General features: G+C 51.2%; 4 protein-coding genes across 4 annotated transcripts; 1 reads left to right on the forward strand and 3 right to left on the reverse strand.

Moving 5' to 3' along the window:
• Positions 1–896: 896 nt before the first annotated feature.
• On the reverse strand, positions 897–2,784 carry HD553DRAFT_308518 (uncharacterized protein). The gene is made up of 3 exons (XM_046179555.1): positions 2,654–2,784; positions 1,690–2,586; positions 897–1,625 (listed from the first exon to the last, which is right to left on the reverse strand). Exons 1-3 carry the CDS (start codon positions 2,748–2,750, stop codon positions 943–945), a joined length of 1,677 nt encoding a protein of 558 aa, XP_046037642.1. The 5' UTR covers positions 2,751–2,784; the 3' UTR covers positions 897–942.
• Positions 2,785–3,593: 809 nt separating this feature from the next.
• On the reverse strand, positions 3,594–5,833 carry HD553DRAFT_270535 (fungal-specific transcription factor domain-containing protein; the record flags this gene model as incomplete). Its single annotated transcript, XM_046177668.1, has 8 exons — positions 3,594–4,334; positions 4,404–4,617; positions 4,683–4,742; positions 4,808–4,978; positions 5,058–5,143; positions 5,202–5,269; positions 5,340–5,669; positions 5,740–5,833. Coding segments are annotated over 8 exons (1,764 nt in total), but the record flags the coding sequence as incomplete, so codon positions are not given.
• A 2,849-nt stretch (positions 5,834–8,682) lies between these two features.
• Positions 8,683–10,837, forward strand: HD553DRAFT_308521 (uncharacterized protein). The gene is made up of 6 exons (XM_046179556.1): positions 8,683–9,065; positions 9,139–9,188; positions 9,264–9,717; positions 9,814–9,953; positions 10,047–10,055; positions 10,132–10,837. The coding sequence occupies exons 1-6, from the start codon at positions 8,861–8,863 to the stop codon at positions 10,528–10,530; spliced, it is 1,257 nt and encodes a 418-aa protein (XP_046037644.1). The 5' UTR covers positions 8,683–8,860; the 3' UTR covers positions 10,531–10,837.
• Positions 10,838–10,867: 30 nt separating this feature from the next.
• HD553DRAFT_340777 (multidrug resistance-associated ABC transporter) lies at positions 10,868–16,351 on the reverse strand (the record flags this gene model as incomplete). The annotated part of the gene is made up of 14 exons (XM_046182582.1): positions 10,868–11,137; positions 11,210–11,275; positions 11,344–11,504; positions 11,563–11,582; positions 11,666–12,005; positions 12,074–12,089; positions 12,152–12,325; positions 12,384–12,841; positions 12,923–12,996; positions 13,077–13,923; positions 13,988–14,787; positions 14,852–15,533; positions 15,608–16,013; positions 16,226–16,351. The coding sequence occupies 14 exons, from the start codon at positions 16,349–16,351 to the stop codon at positions 10,868–10,870; spliced, it is 4,440 nt and encodes a 1,479-aa protein (XP_046037645.1).
• Between the last annotated feature and the right edge of the window lie 45 nt (positions 16,352–16,396).

Below are 16,396 nucleotides of genomic sequence, written 5' to 3' on the forward strand. Positions count from 1 at the left end.
CCCAATCCTGGACGAAGTCGAGGAGCTTATCGGTAGATCTTGCTACAGCTAATCGAAGGAATTCTTTCCCTTCCGTTCGCAAAGCCCCTAGGAGTATGGCATAAACGGACTCCCATACGGCCATATAATCATTCCGACGAACCGGTGCTGTGCGAATGACTGTCTTTACTCTTTTGTTGACAGACGCTAGGTCCTGCCCAACGCTTTTCATGCCGTAATGAGGTCCGATCCAGGTATTCAATCGAGGGATCAAGCCTTTTGTGGTCAATCTTTCCAATACGACCATGGTGATAGTAGTCGAGACATCCTTCCTGGAGGCATTCGCCGAATCGATGAGCTTATCAACGCTCCACATCCCGTTCTGGTCCTTGAACATGCGGAAGATACGGCTCGAAGCGTCACAGTATCGTTCAAATGTGGTGACTGCATCGTATTGGAGCAGGATAAGTAAGTATCGAGGTTGATCACGAGAAGACAGCGTCTGGGACGACCGGACTGACTTCTAGGCTGTTGCAGGAACGTTTCGACATTCAGCGTAATTCTGCTTCTCAGATCAGTCATGACGGGTATGTAGTCTGTGCCGATATTACTTATGAGGTCGTTGTTCGAAATACATTGATCGATCCGACACGGATGCCTTGTCTCCGGATGAGGGCTGTGATAGATATACAGGGAACTGACTGAGCAGTACCCCGTAGACATCCTCGAGGAGCTAAATTGATCATTCACAACGGGACAAAGGAACCTTCGTCTCCTCTCCGTTTCCCCCTGCTTCACCCATGAAAATCCCTGACTGTAAGGGATGAGAACATGCTTATGGTCCCCCTGGATGAATCGGGAAATTACGAAAAGCAATCATCCACTAAGTCAGGCTGCGTAGTTGGATCCGAATACAGCTTGTACATAATTGCCATCGCAAAGAGACGAATAGCCACTCAGATTCTAGCACTGGAAATCTGGGTGTAGACTACTTCTGGAGGTATTGAGTGACTGATACGAGAAGACAGAGTCACCCGCAACACTAGATCCAGACGACGTGGTGGCCCCATCCGAGTCGCATGAGGCACTCGACATATGGTCAGAGGGCCCGAAGTGCATCTCAGATATCTCTGCTGATTGATCCGGTTCGATATCCTGCATGCCTTCAGTGAGACAACAGAGCTGGGCAATGGTAACGTTGAGCTTGTGGTTCAATTGCCACTGAGGAAGTCGGCCGCTCGACTGATCAGTTGTCTGAGACACCTCTTTTAGGGCAGATTCGATGGCGTCGTAACCCGATTTCGCTATAGTGGATATTTCATCCACTAGAAGGGTATAAACTGGGGAGACTTTCCGTAAAAGGAGCATGTCATCTCGTTCCTTCTGGACCTGAAGCCGAGCCTCATCGAATGGTGTCCCTCGTAAAAAGATAGTCCTCCGATCTCCGATTGAAGGAATGAGACCTCGTTCTAGGATTACGCGCCAAGCAGCATTGGTCGCCGCCTCAGCTGCTTCACGCCATAGATTGAGGCCGCACTCCTTCATGGTAATTGTCGTGATCATGACAATGGATGAGTTCGGATGTTTGTCCTTGAGCCCGGCAAAAAGTCGGTGTGTCAAGGCGATGTAGTCGAGAAGGGTCTGATCTGTGGAACAGATGCTAAGAACATCAACTTCACTTATCAGACTAAATCAACAAGCGATACTGACCCTGAGGCATTTCAGAAAATACGGCGGAGATGATTGAGCCCCGTAGTTGGGCTTTCAGTACCTCTACATCCGGCACAAAACCTTCGAACCTGGATGGCGCCGAAAGCGAATGAGAATGCCCAGAATCGGGAACTTTCCCGCTGACAGATGGCGTTTCTTGTACTACTGTTGCGAGATGTTTCAGAAGACTCGCGGCTATGCTTGTCGCGTTATCGCGAGACGACCAGTCCCCCTGGGAATCGCAAGCTCCCGTAAGATGGCTGACGATGGATGCTTGTTCCAAAGACAGAGTCTCAGTGCTCTCTTGGACGGACGTTGCAGTACTATCGGCGTCCCAGGCTCTTGCCTGAGCAGCCACGTCTATCTCGCTCGAGTCGGAAAGTATCAGGCCTAGATCCTCGATCGTTTTCAGAAGAATGGAGTTTAGGGCATCGATATCCGTGTCTCCCAGCAGTTGTGAGGTGGATCGCTCCAATGCCATGCCCTCGATATATTTTTTAAGCTGGTATGAGCTTGTTTCGATCACTTTCAGAATTTCGCAGTGAATGCCGGTTGGAGTGGGCGAGGTTTCCTTTAACTTTCTCACGGATGCGAGATAATCGAAGATCGCCCTGACCAGCTCCATCAAATCTGCACGAGTTGGTTCGCCGTCGGCCAACAATTTTTCTGCTCTGTCCATCCACACATTTTGTTGTTTTATGACGCAATCTGCTAATATGATTGCCCAGACGACGTGCGTGACGATCTTGGCGGCGCCGCCCCAAGCATTATAGCCCCTCCAAGTGGCAGCCTGAACTTCTTTGTTGATCACAGCCACGCCCTTGATGCTGGAGTTTCTATCCTTGAAACCAGAGAATATTGCCCTCGCCAGGTGCATCTTGCGTCCACGTCTACGAGCTGAACATCGGTCATGTCGGAATCGATGAGCTTGACTTGAATGCGCTCTTGGTTACACAAGACTGACCTGGAAACCATTGCTCGCTCGCCCAAACCGTGTCGCTCTCTTGAAATATTTCATGTATCTCACGCGAGATGAGACTTGGCAATGCTTTCCGGCGCATGTTTTGTAACCTAGTAGGGTTCGCGCTTGTGGTCTGCTCCATGTTGGCCTCAAACGAATTAGAGTCTAAAAGAATGCAATGTGCAAAACGGGGATGGGGATCTACCTTACTTGTGGGAGGCGACTTGGATTCTGCTTGGATGCCGCCAGCCGAGCTCTCGACTATATGGCCGCATGGACTGTACGAAAGCTCTACCTGAAGCATGGATATGTCATGAAAGGATCGCGTGTAATTAACCCCTAGAAACCCTGACTCCTCGCGGGGGCGGTAACGGCTCGTGGCCAGTTCCCTGGTTCGTAAGAGTCATGAGCGATGGCGATAGGATTCATTGAGACTCTCTGATCTAAGGATCTCCAGCTCACCCATTGTTCAGCGGCTACCGCGCCAAAACTTAGGAGAAAGCTTCAGACATCATTCGTTAGCTCTTTGGAAGGATGCCTGACAACCGTCAGCTGACGTGGCCAAGGATCGGCCGAGAAAGCTGCGGCGATGAGATCGCGCTGCTGGGCCAAGCCGCAATGAAAGGGCAAGCGAATTGCGTGCTCAATATTGCATATTGTCTAATGCTCTCCGGGGAGCTACAATCGAAAGGTCGTATCAGGAAAGCGTTGTTCCTTTATTCATCGGCGTGCCGGCGGTTGCTGAGAGTGTACTCCCAACTGAGTATGAGGCTGCATGATATGGTCGAAGAGTGCTTGTGTGTATCGTTGCGCAGGGATGTCTGGAATAACAAAGTTGTTCGGGTCCCAGTCTGCCTCAAGGGGTTGATTGTCCGAGGGAGGGAGGCTGTAATCGAAGTTGCCGAATTGCATGTCGAAGTCGTTGATGGGGACATAAGATTGGTTAACGGCTGACATGGGCTGGTTGGGTTGAAGCATCGATTGACTGCGAAGAGAAGCCATGGGTCAGTCTCTCAATCATGAGGAGGCTCGCTACGTCTACATACCTGTTCATGCTCTGACCGACATTGCCGCCCGAGTACTGTGGCGGCTGTTGTTGTTGCTGCGGCGTCGGCTGGAACATGTTGACCGGGTTGTTCGACGACATGGACATGTGTTGTACCGCCAGGATGGGGTCGATATAGCTGGAGCTTTGGGACATGTTGTTGAAATTCGTCATCATCGGTGGGTCCTGCTGCTGCTGGTGGAATGTCGGCATTTGCATGGGCGCTGATGGTCCAGACGACTGCTGCATAGCTGGCATCGTCTGCGGTTCGATCTTGACGACGACGGGCGGCTGGACTCGTGCCTCCTTTCGCAGTGCCGTTTCCGTCGGTGTGTTTCCACCGGATCGCGTCTTGGCGGTCATTCCGTATTCGACCAAGAGATCCTCAAGGAACTTTTGCTTCTGCTGCGCTGCTGGCCAGCTAACAGCCATGTAGCTCATCAGCCTGATGCAGTCTTGTGCGCGGTTCAAGGCGTCCGTCTTCTTCTTTTCCGTGCGCGATGTCGCAAACGACAAGAGGTGGGTAGTGCCCGCCACGAAGCAGCACTGCAACGCGGTTGGTGGAGTGAACCGAAGGTCGTGGAGCCTGTGCCAGGTCTGCAAGAGCGCGACGATCTGTATAGCAGCGCGGTCGCAGTGCTGTTTATGCAGTTGATATATCAGCTTGTAGCGTCCGGTGATTGTTGTCGATATCAGACGAACCTTGACTGCCAATGCCGCATTGTACCCAGCGGAATTTGGCGACTTGGTGTCCTTCCCAGGCAAACCCGCGAACGGTCGGTAGAACGGTCGATGCAAAAGGATGACCAGCCATGCCCAACTCAGGTGCATCATCAAGATGTGAGGAAGCGCGTGTTTCGCAGAGTGACTATTCAAGACCAGCGTAGGTGGTAGCTTCTCGAGCCATGTGCTTAGTGCCAGACTGCGTTTTTGATCGACGAGAATCAGCTATAGCCTGCGATCAGTATGCAATCGAAGAGGGCTAACCTGATTTCGCTGATCACTCCTGACCGGGTCAAAGTGGCGATATCCGTCTTGATCCCGTATCTATGAGGGCATGACCAGCTCTATTCAGCGGGTCTGAAAACCGAGAAGCTCAGAATTCGACTCACAGGGTGTTCATGATTCGCGCCCCGATCTCCATCAACTTGACGGTTTCGACAAAGGTCGAGCTGACCATGCTCGGTTGCGGTTTCAAAGAGAGCTCCACTACTCTGCCTGGAATATCGTGCGGAATCCAGATCAGGTTGTCTAGTTGCTCGTCTACGGTTGGAGCGGGGGTCCTATCGAGATTTGCAAACGCGATCAGACACCCTGTTACACGTTGTTCAAGATCAAAGGTCTGAAGAGATCTGTACTCACGTGCAGTCCGGGACGTAGACCGGCCGTCCGATGTAAGGTGCCCACAAGCCTTCCTGGATGAACGCCGTCCAATATGTGACATTACGCTGCGAGTCGAACACGTCAGCTTTGACAATTTGAGCGTACAAGACGCACGAGACTCACCTCCCGAGCCTGAACCTCGGTGATCTTGCCGTTCTTCAACATTGGCGTGTTGTCCATATTCAGTCCGACTTCGCGACGAGCAGCAACGCATTAGCTTTGTCCGATAGCACTACCGTATCATCACGACGTCAAACTCACGAGCCAGAGCACACCTCAGTGCCATGCCGATATACAGCCACCCCAAATTATGCTCGGCATCCACACTGTGTCCCGAAGCCAAGTGCGCCAACGCCTGAACGGTCGCGACCGACGGGTTCATCCCCTCGGTCTCTAGATGTTTTTTCGCTTCCGTGACAAAGACCTTTCTCAGTGCGGGCGTACGGAGGTGCGGTTCGTCACAGTAACAGAGGCCGATAGCCAGAATAGCGTTGTGTAGCATGGGTGAATAGTGCGGAGTCTTGATGGGCGTCTCGGAAGAAAGAGCTAGGGCCATGTCTTCTCGGAACAAGATCGGGTGCGTTCGCTGACCTGCCGGTTGAAAACCCACCTGTTCAGTCCTTCGCACCAGCACGACAAGAACCGGGAACGGCCAACTCACCCCAAGGAGCGTAATACCTGAAGAACCTATCCAAAGCCGCCTCGTGCTGATCCTCGGTCAACGAGACTTCTCTGGGCAGGTACCTCCTGAAATCGTTCCAGAACGGGGATCCTGGGCCTCCACCGCTTCCGAATGCAGGTGGAGAGGAATCCGGGTTGAATTCGTTGCTGCTTCCGGTCGTACTAGCGTGTTGTTTGCCTAGATGGCGGAAAGCAGAGGTCGGGCCGTATACCTGAAAATCGCCGGATTCGTGTTCGACCTGCGAGCGAGAGGTTGAAGGGTTAGATCGCGATATTGGCTTGGATAAAAGGCGGACAAGGAGAACGTACCAAGTGACTCTGTGACCAATCCCTCAAATCCTCCGGTCCTTCCAACATCGGCTTGTCCGTGCCGACCCCCCTTTCACCTCTAGTCTCGTCGGGCCTTCCTCCCTCACCACCACCAGACCCTCCGACCCCATCGTTCCTACCACCCGTACCGCCAATCGTCCCACCGGCACCTCCACCCCCAACCTGCTCGACCGCACTCCCCTCATTTCCCGTCCCCGGGTCCAACCCATGGTCCCTCAACATCCTCTCTAGATCCGCCACCCGAGTACGGAGCGCTTCGACTTGTTGTCGAGAGAGGGGCTTTCGGTAGTCTTCACGTGGGTTCCAGGAGCATTCGTCCTGTTGTACGAGGCAGGGTCGAGGAGAGGAAGGCGACGAGGTAGAGGTTGAAGTTGAAATCGAGGTTGAGGTTGAGATCGAGATCGAGCCAAGATGCATCATCCATCAGCTGAGGACCAACAAACGACGATAAAAAACACTGGAAAGGCAGCGATAGAACTCACATTGTAGACTTTACAAGTCCCACAAAACGGCTGTACTCCATCGCACTTGACCCGCCTGTCCCACCCACCCACATTTCAAAACGGACCAGAATCAGCCCATCGAACCCCCCAACCATCAAATCCTCATGCTTTGTATTCACTCCCGGGAATCACAAGAAAACTCCCGGATAAAGAAGACGAGACTTACCGTCTCCGACAATTCTCACAAGCCTTCCCTACGTTATGTCGGCGTTTCTTGTTCCCCTCCCCTGGTCCACTCGCACTTGCATTCGCATTCGCAGTCGCAGTTGTACTTGAATTGCCTGGTCCTGTCGAGCTTGAATTCCCGGGTCCAGCTGAAGAACCGGACCCTGCTCCTGCCACATTTGCAGTCGATGTTCCAGCTCCAGCCCCAGCTCCTGATCCGTTTCCTGATCGTGGAACCGACCCCGACCCCGACCCTGAGCCAGACCCGGTACTCGTACTCGGTGTTCCACTCGTCCCAGTCCTACCCCCGCCTACCGGTCCAGAACCAGACCCAGACCCGGAGCTTGCAGTTGCCATTGACGCTGAGTTCGTACCGCTACCGGAGGCGATGGCGTTATCCCCCCTGCTCATACCCATCCCCATCGGGCCCATGCCCATGCCTATATTCGAATTCATGGTATACGGATCGAAAGAGCCCGGTCCCGCGTTAGATTGTGGGAAATGACGGGATATAGGGTGAGAGTAAGGATTATGCTGGATATTCGGTTTGATATCCAATTCCGAATTCTGGCCTTGCATCTGGTTCTGACCGTGGGCGTGGGCAAGGCCCTGTTTCTGATTCGGTCCGTGGTTATGGTTGAAGTACATCATCTCCTCTGAATACGATTTGATCGAATGAGGCGGCCGTAAAGGCAGAACCTGTCCCTGTTGTTGCTGTTGCTGTGGTTGGTGCTTCTGCTGATGCTGCTGTTGCTGCAATTGCATGGCCTGCAATTGTGATTGAGATCGCGGATGTTGGCCGAAAGCTGCCTGACCTTGACCTTGTCCTCGACCTTGACCTGGGTACTGCCAGGCGGGATCGGGCTGGATGGCCATGATTTACCGTGGGTGGGCCCGCACACGAGGCGGGGAGCTCTGGATGATCGTGCGAGTGGTCTGTGAGAAAAGTGTAGCTAGTGTGTGGGGGTGATGTGATGGGTTGTATGATGTGGGAATCGGCGGGTAGATTGAACTGGTCGACTTTCTCTCGGTCTTCTCGAAGAGATGAGGTGCAAGGTGAATCCCTCTTCGGATCCGCGATTCAGGGGGCGAAGTTCCAAGGCCGAGGTACAGAGTAGCTGACTACTATTCGTATCGCCCGCTCACAACCCAGGAGCTTGGACCACGACTTTGCCACGACTGGAACAGCAAGACCTTGTCAGAGCCATAGGCTGTGACTTGGACGATGACTGGTCGCCAGTCGGCAGTCGGCTACTGTTACACAGACAGAGATCACCGACTCCGCGACGCTAAATGAACAGACGGAGGCAAGGACTAGCTCGCCAGACGTTCCCCGTTCTCATGGATGCACAGCGGTACCCAGCCGCCGTTCGACCTTTCGGAGACTAGTATTATTATTATAGATGCATAAATGACTTCCGGCCTCTGTGCAGGTTACCACCGTCGCCATCCTCCCGTCATCTACGGATGTCTCAAGATCATCGAAGGATCGAAAGATGATCGAATTCTGAATAACTTTTTTGCCGCTACCGACCTTCGCGTCGTCCGGCGGACCCGAACCCGAAGAGGAGTGGCGCAGCGCAACTCGGTGCCGAGGCCCCTGCCCTCGCATATGGAGTTGGATGTTTGTTATTCCACCAGTGATCAGTAGTGATCAGTACTGTCTGCCTAGCAACACTGACATCTCTCAGCGACCAGCCGTGCCTCCCTCTTGCCTTCCTTGCCCGTCTCGATCCGCTTGTCTCAAAAGTTGGATCAGGAATCTGTATATCCCACACGGACATTATTCAATCATCCTTTTCTCAGAAACATGTGTCAATGTCCGTTTGATTTGGTGATATTCGTCATCATCCCCTCGTCCTTGGGTAGACAAGCAACCGGGTCTCTCGACGACGTCGTTCATCAGAAGAATCAATCATAATATCAGCATCGACGTCATCGACATCATCCTTGGCACAACACAATATCACTCAAGCAACTATTCATCATCATCAGCACACAGAGAATCCTGAAAAGCCTGCGCACGAACATCTCGAACGAACCGGACAGCATCACGACTCACGACCTCCACCTTTCAACGCATTCCACCTCTTCCCGTCGACCATGATCACGATAGACCTATCCACCTTGCAACCGTACAGCCCCTCGGTCCTACCTATCATCACTCTACCTTTCATCCTTCTCTACGTACAAGCCTACTTGTTGCTAAAGTATGGAAAGCAGACGGGACCTCGCTTGGTCAGGGCGGCTCTGCTGCCCGTTGGTCTTTGGAGCATTGGGAAGGCGTGGCTGGGATATAGGATCATGAGTAGGTCGACTTGTTTGAAACGTGTAGATTTGATGGCTATAACTGACAATGGATGATTTTTGATCGACTATAGCTCCGAAATACAACATCTTCAACTTTGCATTCGGATGCGCTGCCGTATTCGTACGTCCGGTCAGATAGTCATCTAGGAAACACTCACGTATCCCTTCCTTCTTTTGACTATATGCGTACTTTTAGTATACCGTCCTCCTCTTCTCCTACTCTCTTATTCCCACAGGACCCCACCGAACACACCGAACAACCCCCTCGCTCGACGCAGCCCACCTGATCTGCTCATCCCGTCTCGTGGGCTGGTCCTCAGGAACCCCTTTAGCGCCCCCTCCATACCCTGACCTCCCCACGGACGTCGCCGAGAAGAAGTTCGCCATCGACCAGCTCAAGATGGCGGCTTATCATTACTTTTGGAGCGATGCGACCATGTACGCGTTTCATGGGCTTGGGTACAGGGGGATTGGGAGGCCGCAAGGTGGTAGCGTGGCGCAGGCGGTAGGAGGATGGATCAGGATGATGGAGCGGTGGGGGTGGGTCAGGGAAGGGTTGAGTGGGGAGAAGGCGAGTTGGGAGCGATGGGTTCTGGAAGTTGGATTCAGGTGGTGGGTTGGAGGAGCGATGGGGTTTGCGTTTTACCAGGGTGAGCAAATCATACCTGAATCCCTTCTCGTGGTTCTTTTCGGTGGCGATTTCTAATCCTGCTTCCTTTGATCCTGAAATACCGCAAACAAATCAGCCCTCTGTCTAGGCTACCACATCATGGCTTTCGTCGGCGTCAAATTCTTGGGCAACCCGTCGTCCGAGTGGCCGAGACTGATGAACCAGCCTTGGAGGTCGACGAGCTTGTTGGAGTTTTGGGGGAAGAGGTGGCATCAGGTGAGTTCGTGATAGCTTTTGAAAGCAGAGGTAGATGCGTCATGGACGTATCGAGAAGCTCACGGTGGACTTGCGTCTATTCTCGAATTTTAGATTTTCCGAGTCAGTTGCGGATCAACTTTTTCATTGTATGCAACGGGATTGGCTCTAACGATTAACCTTGTATTTCTCGTCTCAGCAAGCATTCACTGTCCCCACGCGCCTCGTACCCAAGAAATACCGTTCCCTCGTCGCCCCCTTTTTCGCCTTCTTCATCTCGGCGGCGATGCACGAATTCGGCACGCTCACACTCGTCGGTCACACCTCGCCAAACTGGGCAGTCGCCAAATCCTTCATCCTCATGGCGTGCGGGATGACGTGCGAGATTCTCTTTCGCCGGATCACGGGCAAACGGGTCCAAGGCCCGGTCGGCTGGGTATGGACCTGGGTCTATTTTACGACGGCGACGATGGGCTTGGTGGATACTTGGTTGACGATGGGGATCGCTGGAGGGAAACCGATCCCGACGCCCGTCAGCTTGTCGGATCAGCTCGTCGAGCCGTTGAGAAAACGTTACTTGGAAAAGTTGATGGGATGATCTCGACGGGATCACACTGAAGGTCTAGAGGTTCAATTGAGCTCGATCGAGGAACGCTAGGGACTCCGCCATCATCGCGTCTCTTGTTCGCTGGCGCTCCTGATGAAACGACATAAACTCACGACACTGCTTTTCTCTTCCTGGCCGGAAACTATAAAGCATATTTTCGACACAATCGTATAGCCTTTCGTCTTGCGACACACGACTAGCAAGCGAGATATTGCCATATTCGACGGCATATATGAGATATGTAGCGAAAGCGACGGATGTAGCATAGAGAATTCAGAATACATATTGCATGCGTGATACGATCATGACTCGCACTCGCTCTTTCTATCTAGTCTTTCTGCTTGTCAGTGGCGTGATCTTCAGTCGGGATGACCGCGACAATTTCATCAGCCTGGTCCGCCTTTCTGGCCGTTTCTCCAAGCGTATACGGTTCGTCCGGGATCTTTTCCATTGCACCGCTCTCAGGCTGCATTCCGGCTTCCATCTCTCCCTCAACATTGCGCGCATTCTCTCCTGCTCTAATCCGGATGATAGCTTCACGGGTCAGTTTGGCTGCGTCGCACATCGAACGGAATATCGAGTTGGGCCTATCAAACAGCTACTTGCCACCACCAGTATCAGCTGATTCTGGCTTTGGGATGAAAAGCAAGAACATTTCTCCCAAACTCACTTCTAACGGGTGGGCAAATTCAGCAATCCGACCTGCATCCATCACCAGCACCTTGTCATAAAACGCCTGCAATTCAAGATCAACTATAAATCAGCAAGACAAGGCTTGGAATGAGGGAATGATCTCTCCCTTACTATAGTGGCAAGTCGATGAGCAATACACAACAGAGTTGTGCTAGAAAACTCCTTCCTGATGCAATCTTGGATGATTGCATCTGTTTCAGGATCCACACTGCTGGTAGCTTCATCTAGTAGCAAGACATGTGAATTTTTCACAAGGGCTCGACACAGAGCAACTGAGGTATGCAAAAGATCAGCCAAAGTCGTCTGACACCAAGTATGCAAGAAACTCACCAAGTTGACGTTCTCCTCCTCTGTTGGGAGAGATTTGCCACAAGGGGGAAACTGAATGAGCAATAGCATTATAGTGGCAGCCTCTAGCCTGTGCTGGACTTACGAGAAGTTCTCGCCGTCATCACTGATGATTGCATCCAACTGGAATTTCTTGTAGCGTTCCACATCAGATCCAGCTTGAATTTGAGCAGCAGTTGGAACCAGGCCACAACGATGAAGGATATCATTGAGTTCATGGTCAGATTTGATGCCTGTTGGATCCAAATTTTCTCTCATCGTTCCAGAGAAAAGAAGGGTGTCCTGCGGTAATGCTGATAGTTGGGAACGAAGGGTATCCAAGCCTATATTTCTCAGGTCATAGCCATCTATCTTGATGCTGCCCTCTGCCAGTTCAACGATTCTGAACAGTGCTTGAGCCAGTGAACTCTTCCCTGCTCCAGTCCCTATGACACGGCAGCAATAGTGTCAGCCTCCTACAGTCACAAATTCATTGGTCCGCAGACCAACTTACGGCCAACGATCCCCACCTGTTTGTCAAGAAGTGCAGAGGATCAGTGGGACTCTATGTTGAATGCTTGATATGTCCTACCTTCTCCCCAGGTTGTGCTTGAAATGTAAGGCCCTTCAGTACCAGTGGCAGATCCGGTCGATAGCGCATTTGAACATTGTCAAAGATGACATGACCGTTTTGAGGCCAGTTGCTTGGAGGATCGCATCCCAAGCTTGGTGCAGCCTCATGCTCCAAGTCAATATAATGTAAAACCTGGAAAGACATGTTGGCATCAGCAGAGATGTGTTCACTGTAACCCACAGTAACTCACTCGCTCAGCAGTATTCATTTCCTGCTCAACCTGCACAGCATAATGTACCATCAAGCCAAAGACTTGAACGGTCCTGATGGAGTATGTCAAGACAACTCCAAGTTTGATAGGGTCAACTTGGTTCCTCAACCCAACTCCAAAGAGACCAATTCCCAAAATCAGAAGAGTGCCAAGACTGTCAAGCCTAAGCACAAGCCATCTTCTGGCAGTGACAATGAGGTATTCCGAGCGCATTTGTCGATCTGCTTTTTCTTGAAGCCTTTTAAGGAAATGGTCCTGCATACCAAAGGCCCGGATAGTGGAAAGTCCTCCCAACTGCTCTCCAAAAGAGCTGTAGACAAATGACCGTTGTAGAGAATCCAAACGCTTGATCTCCCTAGATGACCTGTTGAAGAATTTCCCTACAGCCATATAAATGAGAGTGAGAGGTAGAAAGAGGATCCCTAATAAGGGGTAAGCTAGGTGACAAAAGCAAGTCCAGTGTGTTTGTCAGTAACGATGAGACGGTATGATTTTCAGAGAAATGGCAAGTAACTTACTGTAGAAGACAAGAAATATGGTGCCTACAACTGCAGCCAAGTTGACCAGGACAGAATACCATTGATAGGTGAGCCTAGTGGATGAGAATCAAGGATGGAGGCAACTCATCATAAGCATCTTCTCAATGGTCTGTTCCGTTCGAGCTGAACATACCTGTCATCCAGCTTCTCAACATCTTTTGTGAGGCGGTGGATAATCCGGCCAACAGGAGTTGCATCATGGAATGATATTGGTGAGCGCAAGACACTTGTCAATGCGCTGTCAAACATGATGAAGGAGGCGCGGACCCCTGCCATGAACATTGCATAGCTTGAGGCAAATGCACACAGGGCACTTGCGGCACCAAAGGCTGCATAAAGAGCCATGTAATCTCCTTGCCTGAATCCTGAGATTGACTGACCACTCCAGAAACCCAGGAAGAGTGTGTTGAGCACAGAACTTGCTTGGCCAAAGATCAACATCAAGATTGATGTGATGAACCACCATTCTTTGCTCATGACACGTGCATAAGCCATGTAGATTCTCCAGGATATGCTGCCAGTATTGCGCTCCTCATCCATGATCAATTTGGTATTTGAAGTGGCATCTTGAGGCTTGTCCTTGAAAGTTCTGCTGTCTTCCTTCTCAGCGATAGCGGTCTCTTCACTTCCCGTCTTGCCATGGTCTGCCTGATTGTTTCCATGCTCTGCCATGAGACTCTGTAGCAGGCCAGGTCTACTCATCAGCTCCTTGTACGTTCCTTGTTGAGCTATACGCCCTTCTTCCATGACCAAGATCATATCTGCATCTGGTAAAACTTCCAGGTGGTGCGTCACAAGGATGCGGGTTTTGTTTCCAAGTGCACCTTGTCCTAAGATGCACTTCTCAACCAGGTGAGCTGAAACATGACTGTCCACAGCAGCTAGTGGAGAATCCAGCAGCACAATGTCTGCATCATGATACACTGCTCGTGCAAGTGCAATTCGAGCCTTTTGACCTCCTGATAGGTTGATTCCGCGCTCTGCAATCAAGCAGTGTTGTCAGGAGACCCATTGATGCAATCAACATTTGAACACTCTGCTCACCTCCTATTTCAGTATCTAGACCATCTTGCAGCTGTTCTATGTCTCTGGATAAAGCACAGCTTGTAATGGCATTTGCAAGCCTTTCTTCATCCAGATTGTCATTGGTAAATGTGATGTTCTCCCTGAGAGTGGCATTTTGTATCCAAGATTGTTGTGCTGTATAGCTCAACGTGCCTCCAAGTTCTAAGTTGCCCTTGATCTGCCGCATCTCGCCGATCAAGGCAGCCATGAGTGCACTTTTGCCAGAGCCAATGCGGCCAATTACGCAAACAAATGCTCCACGTGGGATTGACAGGTTAATGTTCCTCAGCATGAAAGGAGGACGGATGCTGGCCACATCTTCCAATTCTTCCTCTGCCACCAAGGGCAAGCTTTGCTTTTCCTGTGCTTTGGCCACGCGCTCAGCCACAGCTTTCCGCTTCTTTTCTTCCTTTTCAGCTTTACGATCCCTTCCTGCAGTCTCATTCTGACTGCTGTTGCTGGAGGGCTCAGAGGATTCGAATGTGAAATCTCCATGGACCGTTACTGCTGCATCAGAGTGCGGATTGCTCTCGATATGTCCGCTTCCAGAGTATTCCTCAGCCAAAAAGATGTCTGAGAGGCGGGTCAGGGCAACCCATGCATCAGTCAGATTGGCAAATGAGGCGGGTAGATTTTGAAGAGGTGTCTGAATGATGTTGAATAGCTGGAATGCAGAGAAGATGACGGCAGGTTCCAGATTGTGACCGGATAGTCCATAGGTGATGAAAGTCAAGACCGCAGCAAGAGTTGGCAGGAAAGTCATTGTGGCAATGACCATACTGATGATGGAGATTGAAGTCAGTCTAAAGAGCAGTTGATGCACATCAGAATGCTGTTACTTACCTTCGATTCCAAACAATGACTTTGAGCCGTCCCAGTTCTTTTTCTCTGACTTGAATGATCCGTTCTCCAAAGAACGCTTCATATGCGTACAGCTTGATCTGACGAATTGATTTGAATATCTCGCTTAGAAGCCTCAACCGCTTGTCGATAAATTTCATCTGTTCTTGTCGGCTGCCAATGAGCTGGTTCATCATTGCAGTCAAAATTGGTGATGATGCGAACAATACACCCACACCAACCAGGGCGCTGTACCCAAGGTTGTAGATCAACAGCGCGCAGCCCACTGTAATGGCAATGGGTTCCACAATGACATCAACCATGCTGGTGCTTCCTGTATCCATAAAAGTTGCATCCCCTGATACTGCACTTGTCAGTCGGCCAGCAGTCTGCTTGACCCGGGCTCTTGTGGAAAGTCGCATGGATTTCCGAGAGATTTGGTCAATGAGAGCTATCCGCAGCAGGGACCCTGCAAAGAGCGACCGGTATCCATAGACTCCGTTGAGGATGAATGCAGTTTGTTGCATGGCAGCCAGACCTATGGCGAGGCCAAACCCCACGCCGATATGTTTCGGCTGACTCAAGTTGATCCGTTCGTCGTCTGAGGCTTTGCTCCATGCATGGGACTCCGAGACAAAACGTATCAACTCCTTGACAGCAACAGATGAAGCGAGGATGATGCCTCCTACATGTGGGATCAAACATTTGGGCAATCAGATCAGTCCTCAAGCGTATTTGAAGTGCCAGACCGTCACTCACGCGATACAAGTCTAACTGACAGCGCTATCAGGAGATCTCGCCGGACGGTACGAAGGCAAGACCAAAATAGGCGGATTGAATGGCTTCGCATGGCCGCCTTCTCATGTTTCTCTGCCAACATTGAACCAGATATGTCTTTCTTCTTTAAGAACAGTGGCAGCACCCATGTCCAGCGGTTGGTTGAAGGCACAAAGGTCTTTTCAGCTTGTCGGATAGAGGCAGCTTTTGGGTTGACATTGGCACCAGGTAAATCCGCTCGTGAGACCATGGGCTGTAAGGTCTGTGTGGCTGCTGCCTCAAGCTCCTCCTTATTGTGACCCAATTCTGACGTCTCGTTTTTGCCGTCAATGGCAACCTTAACCGACCCGCTTCTCTCCGCTCGGACACTATCCTCATCAGGTTGAGGCTGTTGAAATGCCGCATCAACATGCGCATACTTCTCATAGAAGTTGTTCTCGAGCAAGTTCGATTGATAGCAGGACAACCTTTCGTCTTCAAGTCTCCAGAGATCAGTCAGTTGAAGGGGTCTTGAGTACCCAATCTATGTGTGACAAAAGAAAATGGCTGGCAGTTTCAGAATGGCCTCTTTCGCGCTTGGATTTGTGAACTGAAACCCACCTTGAGAAATGGGTAGACCCAAGCGAATGTCAGTTGAGACAAGATGTTGCTCTTCCGCTCGGGAGAAACAGTGTAGTTCTGGTTGAGCAGCGGGGCTGGTTTGGTATGAAAGCCAAGAAGACCCATGGCTCGCAAATGTAAAAGTAAAAGAGGTCGGGGTCGAGGGGCGAA

Source organism: Filobasidium floriforme (genome assembly GCF_021052385.1).
Source record: "Filobasidium floriforme strain CBS 6241 chromosome Unknown HD553scaffold_7, whole genome shotgun sequence".
Taxonomy (NCBI): domain Eukaryota; kingdom Fungi; phylum Basidiomycota; class Tremellomycetes; order Filobasidiales; family Filobasidiaceae; genus Filobasidium; species Filobasidium floriforme.